General features: G+C 35.8%; 1 protein-coding gene across 15 annotated transcripts in view; it reads right to left on the bottom strand.

Moving 5' to 3' along the window:
- Positions 1-27,544, bottom strand: part of PPHLN1 (periphilin 1) — a 140,416-nt gene that overhangs the window by 53,245 nt on the left and 59,627 nt on the right. For 12 of the 15 annotated variants that reach the window (XM_067696211.1, XM_067696207.1, XM_067696204.1 and 9 more), the window contains 3 exons: positions 19,653-19,709; positions 17,076-17,155; positions 8,295-8,414 (listed from right to left, as the gene is read on the bottom strand). In XM_067696211.1, coding sequence (XP_067552312.1) covers positions 8,295-8,414; positions 17,076-17,155; positions 19,653-19,709 — 257 coding nt within the window. The remainder of the gene's footprint in view (positions 1-8,294; positions 8,415-17,075; positions 17,156-19,652; positions 19,710-27,544) is intronic. The other 3 variants (XM_067696212.1, XM_067696206.1, XM_067696200.1) reach the window with 1 other exon arrangement.

Below are 27,544 nucleotides of genomic sequence, written 5' to 3'. Positions count from 1 at the left end.
ATAACCTGGAAGAAATGGACAAATTTTTAGAAAGGTATAACCTTCCAAGACTGAACCAGGAAGAAATAGAAAATGTGAACAGACCAATCACAAGTAATGAAATTGAAACTGTGATTAAAAATCTTCCAACAAACAAAAGTCCAGGACCAGATGGCTTCATAGGTGAATTCTATCAAACGTTTAGAGAAGAGCTAACACCCATCCTTCTCAAACTCTTTCAAAAAACTGCAGAGGAAGGAACACTCCCAAACTCATTCTATGAGGCCACAATCACCCTGATGCCAAAACCAGACAAAGATACCACAGAAAAAGAAAATTACAGACCAATATCACTGATGAATATAGATGCAAAAATTCTCAACAAAATACTAGCAAATAGAATCCAACAACACATTAAAAGGATCACACACCATGATCAAGTGGGATTTATCCCAGGGATGCAAGGATTCTTCAATATAGGCAAAGCAATCAATGTGATACACCATATTAACAAATTGAAGGAGAAAAACCATATGATCATCTCAATAGATGCAGAAAAAGCTTCTGACAAAATTCAACACCGATTTATGATTAGAACTCTCCAAAAAGTGGGCACAAAGGGAACCTACCTCAACATAGTAAAGGCCACATACGACAAACCCACAGCAAACATCATTCTCAATGGTGAAAAACTGAAAGCATTTCCTCTAAGATCAGGAACGAGACAAGGATGTCCACTCTCACCACTATTATTCAACATAGTTTTGGAAGTCTTAGCCACGGCAATCAGAGAAGAAAAAGAAACAAAAGGAATACAAATTGGAAAAGAAGAAGTGAAACTGTCACTGATTGCAGATGACATGATACTATACATAGAGAATCCTAAAGATGCCACCAGAAAACTACTAGAGCTAATCAATGAATTTGGTAAAGTTGCAGGATAAAAAATTATTGCACAGAAATCGCTTGCATTCCTATACACTAATGATGAAAAATCTGAAAGAGAAATTAAGGAAAAACTCCCATTTACCATTGCAACAAAAAGATTAAAATACCTAGGAATAAACCTACCTAGGGAGACAAAAGACCTGTATGCAGAAAACTATAAGACACTGATTAAGAAAATTAAAGATGATACCAACAGATGGAGAGATATACCACGTTCTTGGATTGGAAGAATCAACATTGTGAAAATGACTATACTACCCAAAGCAATCTACAGATTCAGTGCAATCCCTAGCAAATTACCAATGGCATATTTTACAGAACTAGAACAAAAAAATCTTAAAATTTGTATGGAGACACAAAAGACCCCAAATAGCCAAAGCAGTCTTGAGGGAGAAAAATGGAGCTGGAGCAATCAGACTTCCTGACTTCAGACTATACTACAAAGCTACAGTAATCAAGAGAGTATGGTACTGGTACAAAAACAGAAATATAGATCAATGGAACAGGATAGAAAGCCCAGAGATAAACCCATGCACCTATGCTCAACTCATCTATGACAAAGGAGGCAAGGATATACAAGAGAAAAGACACTTTCTTCAGTAAGTGGTGCTGGGAAAGCTGGACAGCTACATGTAAAAGAATGAAATTAGAACACTCCCTAGTACCATACACAAAAATAAACTCAAAATGGATTAGAGACCTAAATGTAAGACTGGACACTATAAAACTCTTAGAGGAAAACACAGGAATAACACTCTTTGACATAAATCACAGCCAGATCTTTTTTGATCCACCTCCTAGAGTAATGGAAATAAAAACAAAAATAAACAAATGGGACCTAACCAAACCAAAGCTTTTGCACAGCAAAGGAAACCATAAACAAGACGAAAAGACAACCCTCACAATGGGAGAAAGTATTTGCAAACGAATTAACGGACAAAGGATTAATCTCCAAAATATACAAATAGCTCATGCAGCTCAATATTAAAAAAACAAACAAGCCAATCCAAAAATGGGCAGAAGACATAAATAGACATTTCTCCCAAGAAGACATACAGATGGCCAAGAAGAACATGAAAAGCTGCTCAACATCACTAATCATTAGAGAAATGCAAATCAAAACTACAATGAGGTATCACCTCACACCAGTTAGAATGGGCATCATCAGAAAATCTACAAACAACAAATGCTTGAGAGGGTGTGGAGAAAAGGGAACCCTCTTGCACTTTTGGTGGGAATGTAAATTGATACAGCCACTATGGAGAACAGTATGGAGGTTCCTTAAAAAACTAAAACTAGAATTACCGTATGACCCAGCAATCCCACTACTGGGCATATATACCCAGAGAAAAACATAATTCAAAAAGACACATGCTCCCCCAGTTTTCATTGCAGCACTATTTACAATAGCCAGGTCATGGAAGCAACCTAAATGCCCATCAACAGACGAATGGATAAAGAAGATGTGGTATATATATGCAATGGAATATTACTCAGCCATAAAAAGGAACAAAATTGGGTCATTTGTAGAGACGTGGATGAATCTAGAGACTGTCATACAGAGTGAAGTAAGTCAGAAAGAGAAAAACAAATATCGTATATTAACGCATATATGTAACCTCAAAAAATGGTACAGATGAACTGGTTTTGCAGGGCAGAAATTGAGACACAGATGTACAAAACAAACGTATGGACCCCAAGGGGGAAAGCGGTGGGGGCGGGGTGTGTGATGGTGGGATGAATTGGGAGATTGGGATTGACATGTAGACACTAATATGTATAAAATGGATAACTAATAAGAACCTGCTGTATAAAAAAAAAAAAAGATACCTGTGTCCCTACTGCCACCTAATGGTTCTTTGAGCATTAAGGTTTCCATTGCGTAGTTCTTTTTTTCCCAACTGCTGACACTATACCAATAAACTGGCTAAATGTGACCATATCAAACTATGTACCACTAGTCTTACTGTGGCAAAACTCTGGGGCTCATTCTGGCTTCTGGAAAAAGTCATGTTAACTGTCTCCTTTTTCCTCTTTGCATTTGGGAATGTATATCCCCGTACTCCCCATGGTTGTTTGGTGTAAGTATCCTTTTAAAAAAAGATTGTTTTATTATCTATCCACTGTGCAATAAAAGTGATGTGGAACATAAAAAAAAAAAAAAAACCAGTTAAGATGGAAGTTTTATGTTATATGTATTATACTACAACAAAAAATAATTTAAGAAATAAATCACAATATCAGTATATGGTTTCTAACACTAGACAGACAACAGTTCATTTCAGATGATGTCAAGAAAGATTATTTATACTGTGTTCTGACTACCCCACAGTCAAAATAATTCTGCCACTAGATTCCATCTTAGTTAGGTCAATGCAAAACAAACAAAACAAAAAGTTATTAAAACACACTCAAAATAGGAACTTCAAGCTTCATCATAATTCTAGACCTACATACAAAAATATAAATTGATGAGCATAATAAACACATCAGAGTAGATGAGTTTTGGGAAAATAAAAGGCAAGTAACGAAGAGAGAAATAACTTGAATTGACACTAAAAGAGCTCATTAGTTACAGTAATCAAAACAGTATGATACCAGCATAAAAAGAGACACATAGGCCAAATGGAACAGAACTGAAAGTCCTGAAATAAACACATGCATATATGGCCAACTAATATTTCACAGAGGAGGCCAGAATACTCAACGGAGAAAAGAAAGTTTCTCCAATAAATGGTGCTGAAGAAATCAGGTTATTCACATGTCAAAGAAGGAAACTAGAGCCCTAACATACACTATTCACAAAAATTGACTCAAAATGCACTAAAGACTTAAATGTAAGACTGGAAACCATAAAACTCCTACAAGAAAACAGGAAAGAGAGTTCCTTGATATGGGTCTTGGCAATGACTTTTTAGATATGACATCTAAAACACAAGCAACAAAATAAAAAATAAACAAGTGATATTATATCAAACTATGAACCTTCTGCACAGCAAAAGAAATGATTAACAAAATGAAAGACAAACTACAGAATGGGAAAAAATATTTGCAAATCATATATGTGGACAAAGAGTTAATATCCAAAATAAAGAACTCATACAACTCAATAGCAAAAAAAACAAAAAAACAAAAAAACCCCCACACAAAACCAAATAATACGATTAAAAAATGGGCAAAGGACCTGAATATAAATTTTTCCAAAGAAGATACACGAATGGCCTACAGGTACATGAAAAGGTGCTCAACATCCCTAATCATTAGGGAAATGCAAATCAACACCACAATGAAATATCACCTCACACCTCTTAGAATGACCAGCCTCAAAAGGACAAGATGTAACAAATGCTGGGAGGATGTGGAGAAAAGGGAACCTTTGTGCACTGTTGGTGGGATTGTGAATTGGTACAGTCGCTACAGAAAACAGTATGAGATTCCTCAAAAAATTAAAAAGAGAACTACCATATGATCCAGCAATTCCACATCTGGGTATATATTTGAAGAAAATGAAAACACTAACTCGAAAACGTACATGCACCCCAATGTTCATAGCTGCATAATTTACAATAGCCAAGATACAGAAGCAACCTAAGTATCAATCAACTGATACACAGACAAAGAAGTTACATGCACAATAAAATATTATTCAGCCATAAAAGAAAGAAATTCTGCCATTTGCAACAACATGGATGGACCTTGAGGGCACCATGGTAAGTGATATAAGCCAGACAGAGAGAGACAAAAACTGTATGATCTCACTTATATATGGAATTGTTTTAAAAACTCATAGAAAAAGAGATCATATCCATGGTTACCAGAGGTGAGGGCTGGGGAGTAGTGGGGTGGGAATTGGATGAAGGTGGTCAAAAGGTACAAACTTCCAGTTATAAGATAAATAAGTACTGAGGACGTAATGTACAACATGGTGTTTATAGTTAACAATGCTGTATGGTGTATTTGAAAGTTGACAAGAGAGTAAATCCTAAGAGTTCTCATCACAAGGAAAAAAATATTTTTCTTTTTTGTGGTGTTTATATGAGACAATGGATATTAACTAAACTTACTGTGATAATCATTTCACAATATATGTAAGTCAATTCATTATGCTGTACACCTTAAACTTATACAGTGCTGTATGTCAATTACATTTCAGTAAAACTGGAAAAAAAGAGCTTATTAGTAATTAAATTTAGTTTAGTTCATTAGATATATATTATCCAAGGTACTGGAGGGAAAACAAGACATGAGATACATTCTATCTATCTATCTATCTATCTAAATAACTAGACAAGTAAAAGAAATTTTTAATAAAGGCAATATAAGGTCATCAGTGAAATAGTGGCAAAAAACTTTACAACAGGAAAGGAAGAAAAGTGGAATCAAGAAAGATATTGAGTCTTATTATCTCGAGCACTATTGATTTCACTGAATGGATCTGAATTTGAAAGAGGGCCATGGAACTTGGGCATACTTCACTAGGGACAGGGTAAGCGGAAAATAACACCTGATACATGGAAACAACATAATTCACATTTTCACATTTAAATAAGAAACATTTAAAATTTTTCTTCTGCAGCAAGAAGCAACAACCTGCTCTACTGCGACATTCTAATAATCTCTGAATAATTTGCTTTTCATTTTGATAGCCAAAAGCAAAACTCTCATGGCCATATATTTACAGATAGTAAATTATATCTCTACCAAACTTGACTGCAAGCTCTTTGAAAGCTAAGATGATGTCTCTAATGCAGTGTTTGACACAAACAGACACAGAATGAATATTTAGTGAATTTAAATAAACTATGAGAAAGCCAGTATAGTATTATTTTCTGAAAATACATGCCTTAAAACACTAATCCTAAAATTAGCACTGTGAAAAAAAATTCAAGCCAAAAATTTGATAAATTATGCAAACTTTATTATTCATCCTCCTGTCACAGACCACTGATGAGCATATTAACATATTAAAATCTCTGAAAAGTGCTGAAGTGCCAAAATCAACCTACTCTTTTAAATCTAGCATTTCCCAAATGTAAGGGGGCTAACAGAATCTTTTTTGTTCTTCCTCAGACCACTAAGACCCTTCAGAATTATCATTCTATCAAATACTTTGGGAAATTCTCTATTAGAGTCCAAAAGGTAAATGTATGCAAACTGTTACAGAAGAATGAACTATAATATTCCTGAATATTTAAACATATCACTGAATTTACCTTCAATTTCACTGGACTCTCTATAAACTACATGGTCTCCCAACCAAATTGCTTAAAACTATATTGATGACAGCAAGAGAAGATAAACTGGAAACTTAAATATTTAATCTCCTCTCTATTCAACAGCTAATATAAAGATTGTCACAATCAGATTTAAACACACACACACACACACACACACACACACACAGAGCACTATGCCAAACTCTTCCACAGCATCAAAGTCCTTTTTTCCTTCCACCTTATTCTTTCAAATCAGAAAGGAGTTTATAGAACCAAAGTCAAAATTCTCAAAAAGTTTATTTCTCATAAAACATAGATCACTGAAATGAGCAACTATTTAAAAACTACCCAAAAACAAATGTGACTATCTGTGCCCAAAAGACAGAGTATCGTTAAGAATTTCTCAACTGCTTTATCTCCAGTATGGAAAAGTATCAATGTAACTTGAAGAACATTTAGATGCTACAAGATTGATAATGCTGCTCAACACTCATGATGCACACCAACTAACAAACATACTCAAGTAATCTCAACCCTGTTCTCACCTTGCCTTTGGTCCAACAAAAAATCATGTCTGACCTATGACCCACATATAGATTTTTAGGATTACTGACTTCTCATTAATTCAAAACCTAGCAAATTCTGGGCATATTTTAGAGAAAAAACAAGAAGCCTGAAAAAAAAGTCTTTCTAGACCCAATGTCACTGACTATTCAGAGTCAAAATCCAGTCAAGCAATGAAAAAAGACTATAAATAGAATATTTAAAATCTGGAAAAGGTGGATAATGAGATATTTTTTTTTAAATTAAGAGATATCAAAAATGATGAGGGGGGAGAAAGAATGTATCTTAATAAAGCTTTGCTAATTGAAGATTTAGGAAACAAAAAATTAAGTATTTTTGGAAGTTTTTGGTTTAAGTACTCTGAGAAAAATTATCAGCTGTCCAAATTAGCAATTTTAAAGCACATATTTCTATTATTAATATAAAAACCATTATTCTAAATTATTAAGGAAAATAGGCAAACTGACCCTATTAATGTATTAGTGTATTGTTCACGCTTTTAAATAGTGCTAGAAAGGTACCAAAGAAGGACAGCTTGATATATTTATATATTTACTTGAAAATACACGTAAATATCTATTATTATAGCTACAGTAACAAGGAAACCTTGACCTATTTAAGAACAACTGATAACTAAATGACAGATCAGCATTTTAAAAAAGAAAGGCTCTATTTCTGAGTACTGATAGGGTTTGTACTGGTTTGTACTTTCTATGAGCAGTGTACATTAGTAATTTTGGAAAGGATCTTTTCATAGTGTATTAAGATGTATGTAGGTATACAATTTGTACATCGAATTCTAATGCTTGATCTGTTTTATCAAAGGACCTTCCTTAAAAGGCAACCAAAAATATATTGTAAAGTGAGAAATCTCCTCCGAATATACATAATTTGTCATCGTACAGAGATTTTTATATTCTCTGCCAGGTCAAAATAATTCCTCTAGTAACAAATTTTAAATCTAGAAGCTTAACTTGGCCCACAAAATATCTGTATTTCCCTCTATTACAGGTTATAGAGAAATTTTTCAGTTCATTTTCAGATATTTTAATGAAAACATTCTATAAAGAGTATTCTGTGGACCCAAAAATGTTCTCATTTTTTGGTACTCAAGACTCATCAAAAAGTACAGGTAGACCAAATAATGCATAATTGCATTTCTTGGAATATTTATGAGATAATTTGCATAGAATATAACATGCAATATAAATATAGCCCAAGATCAAAGGTTTAATTAGATTTTTGTTCTGAATTCACTGATTTATGACTAGTGGCTTAGCATGATTTCTAGAAATACTTTTAAAAGCTCACAAAAGAAGGATATAAATATTGCATTTTCCTTATACTCCATATTTATACTATTCTTACACTTCTAAACTACTAGAGACATTCAGACATAGTGTAATTACTGAATTCAGAGTCATTTATATTCATTCTATTATTGTGTGTGGTAAAATTTAATAATCCATGAGGACATTTTCCCCAAATATACTTTAAAACACTAGAACAAACTAAAATTTTCATCAATAATTTAAAATCCAGGCAAAACTCTCAGATGTGAAACATAAAGAAGAAATTTTGCCTTACCTCATACTCAGAAATTTCAGGCAAGTTACTTTCATCTGCCTTCTCTAGCTTTTCAGCAGCCCACTTGCTTGCAGCCTCAGCAAGTTCCTTTTCCGTTAGCCGACTGGGTTTATCTAACACCTAATAAAAACAAAAGAATGGTTCTGTTACAGTTCTCAAGGGCTTTTAAATTTCAAATACATCAAGAAGTATACCCCACTTACACATGAAATCATTTAAGCCTTCAAATTTATAAAGAGAACAAGTACGTTCTTCGCTTTTTCAAAAATATTCAACACAGAATTTCGTTAAGTTGCAATTTTGGGGGGACATATAGACTAAATCTGACTCCTACTTTCATTTATATAAAGCTTTAGAAATTCATCTAAGGAACGAAACGAAAAACACTGACAGCTAATATACTAAATATTATTTAGAATATACAAGACATTATACTGATGTCAACTTTGTATCTTTAATTATATTCAATGAAATAACCAATGCCAAAATTTCATCAAGGTAAATTTCTAATTAATGAAACAGAAAAGTCCAGATATGCTATTTTATACTTTGTAATAGTTTATATAAATCCTACTCTTTACATGAAATGTATACACTTAAATTTCATTTTTTGATACTACCACTACTTCCCTTCTCCAACCACATACAATACTAAACAAAGTATAGGATTTGGAGTTACAGACAAAGCTGGGTTTGAATAGCGGTTTCATCACTAGTGAGGGTAGATGATTTTATATACATAACTTATGACACTGTGAGCCTTCATTTTCTCATTTACAAAACAGGGATTAATAATATTATATTCACTCTTAAAGTAGTTGTGAGAATCAAGGGAAGTAACAGACCTGAAAGCATCCAGCATAACGCTTGGTACTTTAATTTTGTCTCCATCTCTTACTTCTATAAAGTCACATCATTGATTCTAAATATACCTCCTCTGGATGACAGTGTCAGTAAAAATCCCCATGTTATGGTATACTATCATTTATAAAGCACTTACACATGCAAACCAAAAAAAGGTATTTTAATTAAATGGAATTCCATGAAGGTGGCTAGACTTTATCACCCCCAACTTATAAACCAAAAAACTGAATGTCAAAAGGTTAGTGATTTGTACACAGTTACCAATAAATGCTGAGCTGGAAGTTAAAACTAGGTCTTCTAGATGAGTAAGGCCCTTGACCACCTTCAATTCAATTTACCAAAAAACTGGTTTGCCATCCATAGTGTTTACTAGAAGATAATCACAGTGTATCTACATGGAGTATTTCCATGGCCACTGAGTAAGTCTCAATATCTTATTCCAAAGTCCTACCCATACATAAGGTTAAAAAGATATAAGCAATACCTTTACTATTACTTAGTAATAAGGTTAAAAAGTTTTTTTAAAAATAAGAAACACAAACAAAAATATTTTTTTAAATGTACACCTCACTTTTCTTTGGTACCTGTTTTGAAGAGAAAGAGCAAAAACAAAACAAAACATTGTAAATTATCTCTAGTAAAGAAGGAAGCAAAATCTTTTATAACTGAATCCTTCTATTCAACCATCATTAACTCTGTACACTTAAAAAACTCTCATTTGAAACTGACTTCTAACAGCAGAAAATAAACTCTGAAAAACTATTCCTACATGACAGTAACCATAATGTTTCAAAGAAAAAGTCCTCCACCATATCAGGAAATCTAGGTAATAAAGCTAGCATGTAACCCTGGGAAGAGGACACAGGAAGCTATACTTCCCCAATATATAAAATGATTATAGATCTAAAATTCTGAAATTTTAATTCCATTCTAAGACAAAAATGCAAACATCTAAAATAAAATGTCAGATGAAAATATCTAAAATCCATTAGGGTTGGATTTGATGGTTAAAATATATTTTCATCACGTACCACAAAGTCCTATGCTATAACATATTCACACCACATTATAGTTCAAGGGAAATAAATATTTCAAATATCATAATTTAAATATTCATAGTGACTTAGATGGGTATTATTTACTCTTCATTCATTTCTAGCTGGGGAAAAAAAAAAAAAAACAAAACCAAGCCAGTGTTTCAGATGGGTAAAGCACCCTTGATATGATAAGAAAGAACCAAAAAATCCAATCAATCTTTCCTATTCAAAATCCAGCATTCTAGCATCCTCAGACTTCTGGGAAAGCTCCAAAAACACAAGTTGTCACAAAGACACCTTTTCTTTTTTCCATTTGAGGCAGAGAAGCAGCTGCCCACTGAACACCAGCACAGACCACCAACTGATATCTTTTCTTACAGAAAAGCCAAACATACCAAAGACAGAAAACAAAAAGAAGTGAAGAAAGACGAGAATAGAAGTAACAACAGTTATGGAAAGAGAAACAGTGTGAGGTTGGTGAAGAGAACCTCAGCAACACCCCAAAGTTTTAAGTTTTGAGGATTAGAACCATGCACCTTTTCAACACGTTTTCAGATGCTGAGAAGGAAGGACTGAGAAGAATGATGCAGTGAAAACTGGCTATGTCCTTGAGAAAATTATTTAACATCTAAGCCTTTTCCATAAAATGGAGATATATACCCACTTTTTTTAAATTGCAAAATAATCACAACCTTAGCATTAGCTAACACCTGCATCATGTCACATAATTACCATTTCTTTTTTGTGGTGAGAACATCAAAGATCTCTTAGCAAATTTCAATTATACAGGAGAGTATTATTAACTATAATAACTATGCTATATATTAGATACCCAGAACTCATTCATATTATAGCTTCAAGTTCATAATCTTTGACCAACATCTCCCCTTTTCTCCTGTCCCCCAGACTCTGGTAACAACCCTTCTTTCTGTGAATTTGACTTTTTTAGATTCCACATGTCATCAGGATCATAGAATACTTGTCTTTCTCTGTCTGGCTTATTTCACTTAGCATAATGTCCTCAAGGTCCATCCATTTTGTCACAAATGGTAAGATGTTCACCTTTTTCATGGTCGAATAATATTCCATCATGTATGTATACAATATTTTCTTTATCCATTCATTGAGGGCAGGTTAGGTTGTTTCTACATCTTGGCTATAGTGAATAATGCTGCAACGAACACAGAAATGCAGGGGAGTTCCCTGGTGGCCTAGTGGTTAGGATTCAAGGCTTTCACTGCCATGGGCCAGGTTCAATTCCCCCCGCCAAAAAAAATGCAGATATCTCCTTGAAATACTGTTTTCATTTCCTTTGATTTCTTTAGTGATCCATTGGTTGTTTAGTAGCATACCGTTTTGCCTCCAATGTGTTTGTGTTTTTTGCAGGTTTTTCCCTTGTAGTTGATTTCTACTCTCATAGCCTTGTGGTCAGAAAAGATGTCTGATACGATTTCAATTTTCTTAAATTTACCAAGGCTTGTTTTGTGGCCTAGCAAGTCATCTATCCTGGAGAAAGTTCCACATGCACTTGAAAAGAATATGCATTCTGCTGCTTTCCGGATAGAATGCTCTCTATAAATTAATTAAGTCCATTTAGTCTAATGTGTTATTTAAGGCCTATGTCTCCTTATTGATTTTCTGTCTAGATGATCTGTCCACTGATGTAATAAGTGGGGTGTTAAACTCCCCTCCTATTATTGTGTTACTATTGATTTCTCCTTTTATGTCTGTTAATATTTGCCTTATACATTGAGGTGCTCCAATGTTGGGTGCATATATATTTACAACTGTTATATCTTCTTCTTGGATTGACCCTTTGATCATTATGTAGTGTCCTTCTTTGTCTCTTGTGACAGTCTTTATTTAAAGTCTATTTTGTCTGATATAAGTACTGCTATACTTATATAGCTTTCTTTTGATTTCCATTTGTATGGAATATCTTTCTTCATGCCCTTCCTTTCAGTCTGTATGTATCTCTACATCTGCAGTGAGTCTTCTGTAGACACCATATATATGAGTCTTGTTATTGTATCCATGAAGCCACTCTATGTCTTTGGTTGGAGCATTTAGTCTGTTTACACTTAAGAGAATTAGCAATATGTATGTTCTTATTGCCATTTTGGTAGACCTTTTCCCCCCCTTTCTTCATTTTTTCTCATCTCTTGTGATTTGATGACTAATCTTAGTATTATGTTTGGATTCCTTTTTCTTTTTTGTGTGTATATATATTATAGATTTTTGGTTTGTGGTTACCATGAGGTTTCTGTATAACAGTATATTAAGTTGCTGATCTCTTAATTTCAAATGCATTTTTAAAACCCTGCATTTGTACCCTCCTCCCCTCACGATTACTGTCTTTATCTTATTTTACATCTAATTGTTTTGTGTATCCCTTCACTGCTTATTGTGGATACAGATGATTTTACTACTTTTGTCTTTTAACCTCCTTACTAGCTTTGTGTGTAGATGATTTCCTACCTTTACAGTACGTTTGCCTTTACTGGTAAGCTTTTTCATTTCATAATTTTCTTGTATTCTTGTTGTGGCCTTTTCTTTTTCACCTAGAGAAGTTCCTTTACCATTTGTTGTAAAGCTGGTTTGGTGGTGCTGAATTCTTTTAGCTTTTGCTTGTCTGTAAACCTTTTGATTTTAAATCAACCCTGACTGAGAGCCTTGCTGGGTAAAGTATTCTTGGTCACAGGTTTTTCCCTTTCATCACTTTTAAATATACCATGCCACTACCCTCTGGCCTGCAGAGTTTCTGCTGAAAAATCAGCTGATAGTTTTACGGAAGTTCCCTTGTATGTTATTTGTTGCATTCCCCTTGCTGCTTTTAATACTCACTTTATCTTTAATTTGTGTCATTTTGATTACTATGTGTCTCAGCAGGTTCCTCTTTGGGTTAATCCGGAACAGGGCTCTCTGCGCTTCCTGGACTTGGGTAACTGTTTCCTTTTCCAGATTAAGGACATTTTCAGCTATTACGTCTTCAAATACGTTCTCTTCCCTTTTCTCTCTCTCTTCTCCTTCCGAGACCCCTATAATGTGAATATTAGTGTGCTTCGTGTTGTCCCAGAGGTCTCTTAAACTGTCCTAATTTCTTCATTCTTTTTTTTCTATTCAGTGGCAGTGATTTCCACTACTCTCTCTTCCAGCTCACTGATCTGTTCTTCTGTATCATTTAGTCTACTATTGATTCATTCTAGCATATTTTTTATTTCAGTTATTGTATTCTTCACCTCTGCTGTTCTTTATATTTCCTAACTCTTTGTTAAAAACTTCTCACTCTGTGCATCCATTCTCCTCCCAAGTTCTTTGATCATCTTTATGATCATTACTCTGAACTCTTTTACACGTAGACTGCCTATCTTCACTTAGTTCTTCTTCTGGGGTTATAGCTTGTTCCTTTCTAGAACATAGTCCTCTGCTGCCTCATTTTGTCTAAGCTGCTCTTTGTATTTTTATGTATGTGGTAGGTAGGTTATGTTTCTCCACATTGGAGAAGTAGCCTTCTGTAGGAGATCCGTTGTGTCCTAGCAGTACACTCCCCCCGCCCCTCATCACCTAAGCTATATGCTCTAGGCGTTCCCCCTAAAAGGGCTGTGTGGGTCCTCCTGTCATGGTGGGCTAACTACGTGGGTAGTCTGGTAGGCTTGGTTGGCCCCTAGTCCAGTTGGCTGCCCCCTAGTCCAGTTGGTTGCCAGGCCCTGCCTTGTGAAGATGCTGCTGGCTACTGTTTAGTGGGGCCTGGTCACAAGTTGGCTGGTTGCAGAACCCTCGGGGGCCCCAGAGCTAGTGCTGGCTCACTGGTGGGCAGAGTCAGGGTCTCAAAGACTCTAGAGCTGTTGCCCACACACTGGCAGGTGAAGCCAGATCCGGGGTTAGTGCTGGACTACTGGCAAGCAGAACTGCTTCCTGGAGTCTGGCTGCAGGGCCAGGGATCCCAGAGCTCATTTCAGATTGCTGGAGTAGGGGAGAGGCAAGTTCCTGAAACAGTTGGGTATGGGGTCTGGGGTGTCCTGAAGGTTGTGTTGGCCCGCTAGTGGTCAGGGCCAGGGCACAGCTGGTCCCAGGGTAGGGTCTGGCTTGCTTCTGCTGGTGGGTGAGGCTGGTCTAGAGGCTAGCGTAGGCTTCCTGGCAGGAAGGGCTGGTGCCTGTCCTCTGGTGGTTAGAGCTGGGTCTTGGCCCTTTGGTGGGTAGGGCTGTGTCTAGGGGTGTGTCTAGAGGTCAGGAAGTCTTTAGGCAGGCTGTCTATTGATAGATGGGGTTGTGTCCCCACCCAGTTAGTTGTTTGACCGAGGCACCCCAGCACTGATCCCTACAGGTTGCTGAGTGGGGCCAGGTCTTGGTGCTAATGAGCCAAGATGACAGCAGCCAGCAACAGTGTTCATGTGTTTGAGCGTTCCCTAATATGTCTGCCACCAGTGTCCATGTCTCCAGGGTGAGCCGCAGCTGCTCCTGGCCTCTCCAGAAGACTCTCCAAGACCAGTAGGTGGGTCTTGTCCAGGCTCCTATCAAATTACTGCTTTTGCCCTGGGTCCCACTGCACATGGGATTTTGTGTGTGCCCTTTAAGAGTGAAGTCTCTATTTCCCCCACTCTGTGGGGCTCCTGCAATTAAGCCCTGCTGGCCTTCAAAGCCAAACGCTCTGGGGGCTTGTATTCCTGGTGCCAGAACCCCAGGCTGGGGAGCCTGACATGGGGCCCTGAACTCTCACTCCTGTGGGAGAACTTCTGCAATATAATTATCCTCTAATTTGTGGGCTGCCCACCTGGGGGGTATGGGATATGATTATACTGTGAGTCCATCCCTCCTACCTGTCTCGTTGTGGTTCCTTCTTTATGTCTTTAGTTGTAGATCTTTTCTGGTAGGTCCCACTCTTTTTCACTGATGGTTGCTCTGCAGGAAACTGATTTTGGTGTGCTCCTGAGAGGAGATGAGCTCAGGGTCTTTCTACCTTGCCATCTCGGCTGCTCTCCGTATGAGAGCAGTATGAGCAGTGGTCATACGTGCATACTGAAGCATCATGGCAGATGGACACCAAACTCCCAGTGTTGACACGTGGGCTGAGTTTTGTGGCCAATAGGAGGCAGTTTATGATAAAAGATGCTTAGGCAAGGTTAAGTGAAGGGGTGCAGAGCTTCCTTGCACTCTCAGAGCTGCCATGTGTTCACCCTGTTTTCAATTCCTTTGCATACATAACTAGAAGTGGCTTGCTGGATGATAGGATAGTTCTAATTTTTTTTTTGGGGGGGGGAATCCCCATACTGTTCTCCAATTTACATTCCCACCAAGAGCACACTAGGGTTCCCTTTTCTCCATATCCTCTCCAACATTTGTTATTTGTACACTTTTTGATGACAGTCATCCTGGGTGTGTGAGGTGATATCTCATTGTGGTTTTGATTCACATTTCTCTAATAATCAGCAATGTTGAGCATTTTTTCATATGCCTGCTAGCCATCTGTATGTCTTCTTTGGAAAAATGCCTATTCAGGTCTTCTGCCTCTTCTTTGATATTGAGTTGTATGAACTATTTATATATTTTGGATATTAATCCCTTGTTGGTCATATCATTTGAAAATATCTTCTCCCATTTTGTAGGTTGTCTTTTTATTTTATCAATGGTTTCCTTTGTTTTGCAAAAGCTTTTAAGTTTAATTAGCTCCCATTTGTTTATTTTTGCTTTTATTTCTTTTTAGGGTTTTCTACATATAAAATCATGTTATCCACAAATAGTGACAGTTTTACTTCTTCCTTTCCAATTTGGGTGCTTTTTATTTCTTTTTCTTGCCTAATTGCTCTGGCTAGTACTTCCAATACTATGTTGAATAAAACTGGTGAGAGTGGGCATCCTTGCTTGTTCCTGATCCTAGAGGAAATGCTTTCAGCTCTTTGCCATTGAGAATGATGTTGGCTGTTGGCTTGACATATATAGCCTTTATTTTGTTGAGGCACGTTCCCTCTATGTCCCCTTTGTTGAGTTTTTATCATAAATGGATGTTAAATTTTCTCAGCATCTACTGAGATGATCATATGATTTTTATCCTTTACTTTATTAATGTGGTGTATCACACTAATTGATCTGCAGATACTGAACCATGCATGCTAGCATGCCTGGAATAAATCCCACTTGATCATGGTATACGATCCATTTAATGTGCTTATGAATTTGGTTTGCTAACATTTGGATGAGGATTTTTGCATCTATCTTCATCAGAGATGCTGGCCTGTAGTTTTCTTTTCTTGTAATGTCCTTGTCTGGTTTTGGTGTCAGGATAATTCTAGGTTCATAAAACAAGTTTGGAAGTGTTCAATCCTCTTCTATTTTTTGGAAGTTTGAGAAGTACAGGTATTCTTAAACGTTTGGGAGAATTCATCAGTGAAATAATTTGAGGAAATTATTTAACTTCTGAGCCTGTTATATAAAATGGAAATATACACTTACCTACATCATAGAATTTTTATATGAATTAATAACAGAAGAAAATATATAATATAGTACATAGAATCAAGTCATTATACAATAAATGTTAGGTCTCTGCCTATTACCCCACTTCCAAAATAAAAGCACAGTCTCTCAAATATGCCTCATCTGGATATTCATTCCCACTCGGCTATGGTCAAGATGAGAAGGGGATCAGTAAATACTAATTTTAGCATAACCTGTGGAAATAATTCTATGAGAAAACTGCTCATTTACTCTGGAGGCAACTTTTAAGTTATGGTTACTTGAAACTCAAGCTTTCAATGCAGCAAATTTCAAATTTCAATGCACCTCCGTTAGGTGTGACAGTAAAGAATAAAAGCACCTGTACTATACAATCCATCTCATTTACTTTGTGTTTCCTCTTTGAATTGATTTTAGAAGTACAACAAACCTTTGATGAAGGAACTGCTGAAGAACTTGAGGGTGAAGTGTCTCTTGATGTTTTCAAAGACTGAACAGGTCTTTCTTTACCTATATAAGAAAATATAAAATGCAATTTTCTAGCTTATTTGTTTTCAACTAGAGTGTTTTTGTAAATGAATAAGGGGTGGAAGTCATACACTTATTTTAATAGTGAAATCTTTATTACATTATTAAATTAAATCTGTTAATATCTAAATCCTCCTATCTGTCTTTGAGGCTGGGCACCATCAAAAATTTCAAATAACCTAGAACCAAAGGACAGTATATATGGCAATCTAGGCCATATCAATGCCAGTTAGCAAACACGGAACCACAGAGAAGACCTCAGGAAAGGCAAAAAACATTTTAACATCATAAATGCTTCCTCCTCCAGTTCCGAAAAGTTAACTTTTAATACATCACACTAAAAATCCAATGGAGGTTATTATATAGATGCTACCAAAGAGAATTAGCTAATTATTAGCTAATTAAGCTATAGCTCAAAGAGAAGGGTATGTAGGAAACTTAGCAGGTATTCATGAAATGTTTTAAAAAAATTAAAACTAGAAAACTATAATAGAGCACTAATCCGGTACCTGATATGAATGAGTACCCAAATATTTGTTAAATGGTGAAAAATAAATCTATATGAGATAAAGTCACTAAACTTTATCTTTGGTCACTTCAGACACTCACATAGTGCTCTATGTATACTATTATTTTTATGGAAATATAAGCCAGAAAATAAATTTAAATATTATTTTAGCCAGTTCAACGAAAACAACAACAAAAATGGGTTTAGTTAAATATAATCTTAAAAATAACAGTGAGCTGTTGCTAACAGAAAAATGTTTCATTAAATTATCTATATGTCAACTGTAACAGACAGCCTCTGCTTTCAAGTGCTACGAAAACTTTAATTACAGAGAAGAGGAAAAAGCAGCACCAAGTTTGGAGTGACACAGAAACTGGTCAAGACTGGATAGTGGATTAAGGCCAGGAAAGCAGTCAAGAGCAAAAGCGGAGAAAAAACGACCTTGAAACTGAGGCAAAGCCAGCTTCAGTCAAAAAGCCTCTTAAGCTCTTCCTGCTATGGTCAAGACAGCAAAGTAAGGGCCTGGAGGTCAAGGGCTTCCAACCACCTGGGGACGTAGTGAATAACATCTCTTTCCAATGTCCTGCAGAGCCGGAAAGGCTTTCTCAAGATGCCCCCCACAGCTCCCCGCACCCACAACACGTGGCAATGTGTGAAGATATTTCTGATTTTCACAGTGGGTGAGTGCCACTGGCACATGGTTAAGTAGAGGTTAGGGATGCTGCTAAACATGCTACAAATGCACAGGACAGCCCTCCACAACAAAGAATTATCCGGCCTCAAATGTCAGTAGTGCTGAGGTTGAAAACTCCTGCTCTAGGCACAGTATTCCAACTGTGAAGCTCCAATAGTCTTAAAAAAGACCTAACTCTAGAATCTTTTAACTTGTGGTACCATTAAGAGACTTTCGCACTAAGCAAGTTTAAAAGTTCTTACAGACCTTAAAAATCAAAAGCAAAATGATACAACCATCACTACATCCCCAAATGGCTAAGAACATGGCTTATTTAGTCATTCCCTACTGTATTTCCATTGCACATGGCAAATTCCATATCATAATGTGACAGTGTCAGTCTATCCCACTGCACCAAAAGCCCCTAGAGGAACAAGTATCATAGCTCATTTTTTCCCGAATACCCAAGGCCTACCAAGCTGAGTCCTTTAAGAAAAGAGTAGGTACTCACAAACTTGTGAAAAGATGAATTATTTTTCTACCCTTAGGATTCAATGACCTCCCCAGTCTACTCTGATTAAGTATTTCCTTGAGAGATGAAGAACTGGACCAATCAGCACAGCACATTATGTTAATTAAAGACATAATTATAGGCTCAATTCTGGCACACAGCAGCTAAACACAGCAAAAAACTTTCACAAGCAGCTGTTAATCTCTTATTTAGCACCTCCTTTACAAACAAAGCATCAGCTCTACAGGTATGCCAAGTATGGTGACCAAGTGTAGTCTTAGGATCTTTCATGATTTTAGCTGCATAAGGCTAATTTAAGCAGATTTCAACCAATCTCAGTGTGCAGAAGCAAAGGAACATTGAAGGAGAGGGCAGTGGTTTATCAAATATCAACATATATTCATATATACCGGTGGCATGAGGGCAGGGACAGGCAAGAAGCAAAGGATAAAGAAAAAGGATGATACAGATGGCAGCAGAAAGAGCACAAAAATGGTAAATAGAAATATCCTGATCCTACTGATGTTGGGTCCTTTCTTCCAGTGACTTGTCTACTCTACAGATCTCAACCTCCTATGAGGTGGCAGTTGCTGACTGGGAGTGGCTAGCCCAGACAACAAACCCACATGTCTCCCCAAATCCTACTACCTGAGTCTGCTATTGTTCAGCTCTGGTTCCAACAGCAGACTAATGGAGCAGTTATACACTTTTCCCATTTCTATAACCTCTACAAATTATAGCCCCCCACCCTTCACGATCCCAAATCACAATCTAGCTCAAAACTCACCTCTTTCTGGCTTTCCTTCATTCTGCCGTTTGTAGGAGGCACCAGCACGCACGGACTCTAGGGAAAGGTGGGCAGGGAGGAATTAACACCAGCACCTCTGTGCCCAGGAGGAACAGGAGAAGAACCCAGAAGTAGGAGTAATGAGAACAGGAACTTCTGAGCATTTGCCGGTGACCCTAACCACCTTCCTACCCTGCTTTCAAGTTGGGCTGCCTGAGCAAACACCAATAAGAGAAATAAATAACAGAATAGGAGAAAAATTCTGTTTAAGATTGGGTCCAACAACAATGATGTATGAAGATGAGGCTAACCAAGGACAGCATGAGCAGAAAGAAATGAGAAAAGGATCCTATGATAAGACACCAAAAGTTAAAGACGGGCATCGCACGTCTTACTTATCACTATAAGCATCTAATCTAATCTCCTCCATAAAGTCAATATTCAAAGGATTAAAGAATGACACCAAAAAAATCAAGAGTGAAAGATGAATCACCACTAGAAATCAAAAAGGACACCTGGGAAAGTTTTCATGGTATATCATATCAGTTCCCTGAGCATAGGACGGCTACCTGCAAGTAATCATTCTGACTTGTTCTCAACAGGTAGCCTGTTACTAAATCTTGCTAATTCTTTTCATGCAAACTCTCTCATATATGGATTTTCCTTATAAACAAATCCACAGCTACTTGATCTCCTAATTATCCCATACTTAGAATCTTGTAAATATTTTGTTAGTTTCCTTACCTGCAAACTCTTAATGATGCAGATGGAATCGGCTTTCTAAATAGCCTAAATAAACTAGAAGGGGCTCTCAGCTATATTTCCAATATGTTTTCTTATCATTTATTTCAAATTATTCTATTATAGATCCCAAATTGCCAATTTTATCCTTTTTTCTGAGAAAATAATACATTTTCTGAATCACTTTGGCACTGTCAGCACCTTGCACTAAAAAAAAAATTCAAGAAATATCACACAAATATTGCCATCCTACTTTTGCAAGAATGTTGAAGCAGTATCCTTATCTAATTGTTCACTGATGTCATCAGAAAGTTTTGTTCCTCGTGCGCAGCTGATGTGTTTTTATCTAAGCTTCACTATGAACACTATCTATTGCTCATTTCCTCTTTGTTTTAGGCAAATCCTTAGCTCACTTATAGTAATTGCTGAAATCCTTATCATAGGTATCTATTTCATAAACTACTAACTTTATTCTTTTATTTTCACACCCTTATTTCCCTTTTTTATAAAATTCTTCACCCGTTTACTTAATCCTGTTTTAATAAGTGTTTATTTTTGTTAACCTGCCTCAAATTCTTTGTAGATGAAGAGGTCAGGACAACGATATTTTTTTATAGGAGTGTCTGGGGCTTGGGCTTGGCTCACACTAGCTGTTGAGAATGAACTGTCTGTATGTCTTCCAAACTCTTAAGTTCAGTGACTCCACACTGGTAGCCTGAAATCAGCCATGGTAAAAGTATTCACTCCACAAATACTGGCAAATGTCACAATCAGGTGTTTTTCCCCTGAAGAGTCGGTTTACTAACACACAACTGGTGCTGTGTTGATTGATTTTGATTCCAAATTTCAGAACCACTGTAGGAATGACTGCATTTAACTACAGATTCCCATCCACGTTACCTTCAACAGACCTGGGCTATTTAATAATATCCTAACAGACAGTAAAACCAGCTGAATCCAGCTCAGATTGCAAAATCATAAACAAGTAAGTGGTTGTTTTAGCCCACGAAATTTTAGAGTATTTTTTTTAACATAAGAGGTAATAGAAACAACCCATTGTGCTTAAACTCTTCATCCCAGAGTTTCCAATGATCTGCTTATATTAAAACTGAAGGTCTTTCTTCTTGTGCTCTACTACTGCAGCTTAATGATTCATACACAAGTTCTTCTTAATATTTTAGCATTTGCTTTTCATGCCTTTGTACGTTTCTGTTTGTCATCCTACATCTTCCTACCTTTCTCTTTCTCCTTTGTTGGTTATTGTTCCTTAAATATGAATGTTCCTCCTATCCTCAATCCTTTTTGTTTTGTTATTCTTCCGTGGCTCCAACCAATACTATGAAGACAAATGTCTCTCAAATCCACTTCTTTCACTCACACTTCTATATTTCTAACTGACAGAATGCTACTCCTTGGCCACTTAGCCATTACTTCAAATTCATCTCACATGTGATCTTAGTAAGTAGAAACTAACTCCTACTTGAGAGCAGGGCAAGAGGCTCAACACATTCCTGCCTTTGCTGTGACTTGCTAAAGAAAATGAGTTCTAAAGTAGAATGAAGGAAAGAAACCAGGAAAGAAAAATTCTAAAGTTGGCAATATGGAAATCAAAATCCAAGTCAATGTACTGGTGAGTGAAAGAATAAATGGTGAGGAAGACAATGAACAAGAATTTCAAATACTGGTTCCATAGACTAGGTATAAAGTGCTTCCCACGCAGGCGAAATGAAAGCCAGAGAAGCAGCTTCATGTTACAATAAACATTTAAAAGTTCTCTAAGAATTTAACAATATTTGCTGTCTCTTTGCATATAATAGCTGTAAGTCTGAAACGATCTTTCAGAAATATACTTTCTTGCTGATGTGTTCTCCTGATGAAAGCAGCGATGAACTTAACCAGACTCACCCAATCCTATCAAGTATTATTAATTACTGATAACCCATATAGGAGCAAAATACACTGCTAGGAAAAAAAAATAAAACCATCCCTAGAGGGACTTCCCTGGAGGTCCAGTGGTTAAGATTTCACCTTCCAATGCAGGGGGTGCAGGTTTGATCCCTGGTTGGGGAGCTAAGTTCCCACATGCCTCGTGGCCAAAAAACATAAAACAGAAGCAATATTGGAACAAATTCAGTAAAGACTTTAAAAAAATGGTCCACATCAAAAACAAAAACTCTTAAAAAAAAAAAAAGAAAACCATCACTGGAGATAATAAAATTAGGGGCTACATCTTGCAAACTATTAAATTCTTGGTACAGTGCCTGATGTATAAGAGAAAACCAGATACTTCTGAACGTCTTATCAATCAATCAATAAACTTAACAGCACAGGTAGTAGATTCATCTCTCCTTTATAGCTGAAGCATTAAAGGGGAAATTAAGATATGAACAAATGAAGATGAGGTGGCTATAAGGATGCTGAGGAAATGATTCATTTTTCTGGATCATGGATGAAGACATGCAAATTTGGGGCTCTTGGTTAGGAAGAACATGATTTCTCAGAGATCTACTGGTTCATTCAAGAAGGTATGAAACAGGGAATTCTCTGGAGGTCCAGTGGTTAGGACTCCGCACTTCTGTTGCAGAAGGCACAGGTTCATCCCTGGTCAGGGCACTAAGATCCCACATGCTATGCGGTGCAGCCAAGAAAAAAAAAAGAAGGTATGAAACAGAAAAATGGAGGGGACACAAGAAAAATGATCCTTGTGGTAAAGACACCAAAAAAACAACCAGACACAGGGGTAGAAAAAGCTCTCTCTGTACCACCTCTGCTTCCCACAAATAACAAACTTTTGGAGGTAAGACATCCAACAAGTTGAAATAAAGGCATATTAACTGTGAATACATGGAAGTGCATTTCTGAAGAGAACTTTCCTTTAATACATCAGTTACAACCACATGGGCTCACTTTTTAAAATATAAGTAAAATATTACATCATCTGTACATATTATGAACATGTACAACAGGGATGCTATAAATGCCTACACATATGAAAATGCCATTAATTGATTACTGTTTCAGAACCTCCATCACTCAGGTGCCAGAAAAGCTATAGCTGTACTCCTGGGATTCACCCAGAAAACTCACAGCCAAAGCTCTTTGTGATATAATAAATAGATTCTCACACAAAAGAATACATTGTAGAATCTAATTCAATAGCACATTTACAGCCTGGATCAGTTAACAGTCCAAGATTAAATTCCTCATGACACAGCTCATCCCAATAATCCTTCTCCACAAACTTCTGCCCACTCGTCAGATATCACCTAAAATGCCTATTCCCATGTAATGATTTGTATCCTTCTCTAAATCATAAACTCAGAAGGCAAAGACTAGGTCTGTCTTGCTTGGCAAACCATTTATATGAAATATATTTTTGTTGAATGATTTTATGAGTACTGAACATAAATACAATGACTTTCAAACCAAGAAACACTATAATATTTAGCTGCTAAGAAAACAGGTTCTTACTGCATAATAAACATAATCTGATGGTAAAGTCTTATTTCCATATTCCCATTATCACTTACACCTGCACAGAAAAGCCTTCTTTCTAAAGGCAGAATTAAACCTCTAAATTTTATTGGAATTTCAGCTATGATCCAAAAATTCATGTGGACTTCCAAATTCATTCACAGCCAACAGGTATTAAGACATGTGCCTTTTCCCATTATACTTAAGTTCAATAATAGAGTCTATCTTCCAAATACACTCTTCTCAAAATAGTATTTTTAATTCTTGTACATTTTCAGTTATTGTGGAAGATATGCTTTCGAAAAGGATTAAACACTGATGAATAAGTCTTTCTTAAAAATATCTTTCATTCTTAATAGTGGCTGCTGATATTGAGAAAGTAAGGGGAGGCTGGGCCCAAAGTCAGAGCTATAGAAAATCAGATACAGACCAACAAAAACAATAAACTGACAAATCTTCCATAGTAATGACATTTTAAAAATGTCATATACCTAATTTATATATGAGCATCACTGGTAAATTTGACATTAATCTGTAGCAAATGTTTAGAATGAATTAACAAAGAGTTTGTAAATACCTAACATAATCATCCCTAGGAGCCACAACAGACTTACAACACTAAGCAAGGCAATCTTTATGTCACTGTTTCCACAGTGGAAATGCTTTGTAATCCTCAAGTGGAAAAGAAAACAAGATGGGGAATCACAACTGGTTGAATAACAGCAAACACTGCAGATAAACACTGCAGAGGTTTCTATATTGTGCCTTATGCTACTCAACAGAATTTTTTTTTTAACACCTTTATTGGAGTATAATTGCTTTACAATGGTGTGTTAGTTTCTGCTTTATAACACAACATAATTATTAATGATTAATACAAAACACATAAAGCATACTTCATTTGTAGATAAAACAAAGCTCTTTTTATCTGCTGCTAAATACATAGGATCACTAAAGAGATTTTAAGACCTTTATGGAAGAGAATTATAAGTCAAAGTTAACTACATGAAATATATCATTCCCAGATATTTTTTTTAATGAATTAACTACAAACAAGTAATTGCAGCTGAAAAAAGTACAGGCTGCAGGACTTTTTGTTTCATAGTAATATATGTGAAAATGGCCTAGGTTTCAGTTGCCTGCAGTTTCAGTAAGTACCAGTAATACAATATGGTTGACAAAATAAAAGTTCACTTCTGGCATCATGACTTAAAAGGAATAGAAAGAAAATTAGGAAAGCAAAAGGTCTGAAAACCATGTCAAATGAAAGGAACAGCTGAAGGAACTAAATATATTTAAACCTGGAAAAAAAAAATCGAAAAGATTATGATGGTACTTTTCAAATACACAAACCGTTCCAACAAAAAAAGAAATATCTTTATGGCTCTAAGATAAATAACTAGTATTAAGTAGACATTACAGGAAAAGATTTTAACTGTTTTTAAAAATGAGCTATACAAAAATGGAAAGACTGTACTGTGATACAGTAAACATCACAGGAAGTACTTTAACAAAAAGCCTCCCATACCCATATGGGAGACTAAACATAGTGATCATTATTAATGCTATTATCCTAAACAGAAGGTAAATAGCAAAAGTATAAGATAGGAAAACAGTGAGATTCATTTGAGAGAAGGTAGGGAAAAAGGAAATAAATATCTAAGAGATAGTTGACAAATGGGGAGATGTTTCATTAGATTAATTAGAATAAAATAAAATTCAAGTAAAAATACACAAGGTATACATAACAAAACAATTTAAACTATAACAGTATCTTAATAATGTGTTAATAAACAGATTAAGAAGGACAACCTACACTGTTAGCATGTAAATATGAACAACAATAAGGAATGAAAAATAGTATTGTAGTCACTGTTATGAACAGGTTAGTCCACTTAAGTTATAGGCAGAAAATTCTTAAACGTGGAACACAAGGTGTAAACAGTTTGATTTAGGAAGCTAATTAGTCTATGTCAGTACAAAGTTCCATAGGATTTACCCCAAAAGGCTATGCAGAAAAAATTTAATTAAATAACATGTGTGTGCGTGTGTGTAAGCACAAAATGGGAACTAAGCAGCTGAGATGAAAAAGTAATAGTCATTCTGTGGCTTATAATTAAGCACAGATATATTAAATGCACAGAACAATTGTGAAGAATTAGTCCTAAAATAATTACCATGGACAAACTACTAGTGATTATTAAAATAAATAAAATTATTCTGAAAAGTAAGAACAAGAAGCAAAAAATTAAAAGTTAAAAAAGAATTAACAAAATGAGGGCATAAGGAATAAGAAAATTATTTTTTACCTGTTACAGAAACATTTAAAATCTTTGTCAAAATTTCAATTTACATTGGAAAATGAAATTAACCCATCATTGTTAGTTAGCCCAGTTTAAGTGATTGATAATTGAAGGATGATATTTCTCAGTCCTTTTTTGAAGAAAAGTAAGGTGCCATCAACATTTCTGAGATTTAGATTTAAAGCAAAAACCATTATCACAAATATGTAAAATAACAATTACTTTTTCCTTTTATTGTTTAAAGCAAGACTTTTACTGTTAACTTTTTGGAAGATTATCTCATGTAACTATTCTAAAAACTATGTAGTGAAAGGAGTACAGAAAAACATTTCAACAGTTCAGCCCCAACAGCTAAGGAATCAACCAAAGTAACCCATAAAGAGAGTTTTCCCAGAACAAACTTTTTTTTCTTGATTAAAGAACTTTACTTTCAAAGCTAAATGACTTAAGAAAATAAACATGAAGGCATTAACAAAGTTATACACTCTATTTCATTCAATTCACACCAGATTTTAGTCTCCCAACTTTCTCTGTTATCTTTCCATCACTGCAAGATATTAAAGGTACTAAACCTCAGAGGATGGGGAAAGCATATCGCAGACACTAAGACAGGAGCATCACCGTGTGACTCTACATTTCATCTTGAGATTTTAGAGTTCTGGCCACTGACTACCAGGCCAAAGGCAGATAGAAGATGCCTCCCTAGGAATCTGTTTTAGAGGAGAAATGTAAAAAATAAGGCTAATTCAACAGTAACTTAAATAACTTAATAGCTTCACTATAAGCTGTAAAGAAGGATCTCAAGCTTCCGTTTTACTCATGTTTTGTTAAAAAGGCTTCAAAATCAGTTTCCAAAGACACTTTCTTCCTCTTAACCAAATTATTAATAGATTTGGATTTAAGTCACACACATCTAAAAAAATATGGTCTTAGAAGGTATATCTAGCTAATTTGGGATATTTAGGTCTGTGCATGTGAGCATAAATTAGACTTAGAGGCTATTTATCCACTTGAAGGGTGAGGGGAGAAAAAGGAAGTAAAGCATAGGAGAAAATACCAAACTTTTAACACTGAACTCCACAGTAAAACTTTCAGTTACCTGGAACTATTCCAAGAATATTTTAAGCAGTCAGGCATGTGTAAGTGACTGTGTTTGTTTTAAATCCTTCAAATGGCATTCTTACACATATATCCAAAAATATGTTTTTTGGAAACCCCACTCTACCTAGCTCCTATCACAGTAGACAAGTGATAAATGCTTGTTAAATACAGGAATCCAGCAACAGCTACAATGGAGACAATCTAATGATCTGAAGTGATCTTCCATCATTCTGAACATGCAGGAGGCAAAGACTGTTGAACTAAAAACCTTAT

The sequence above is a fragment of the Pseudorca crassidens genome, chromosome 11 (assembly GCF_039906515.1).
Source record: "Pseudorca crassidens isolate mPseCra1 chromosome 11, mPseCra1.hap1, whole genome shotgun sequence".
NCBI classification, from domain to species: Eukaryota; Metazoa; Chordata; class Mammalia; order Artiodactyla; family Delphinidae; genus Pseudorca; species Pseudorca crassidens.
This window is presented reverse-complemented; position numbering and strand designations above follow the sequence as displayed.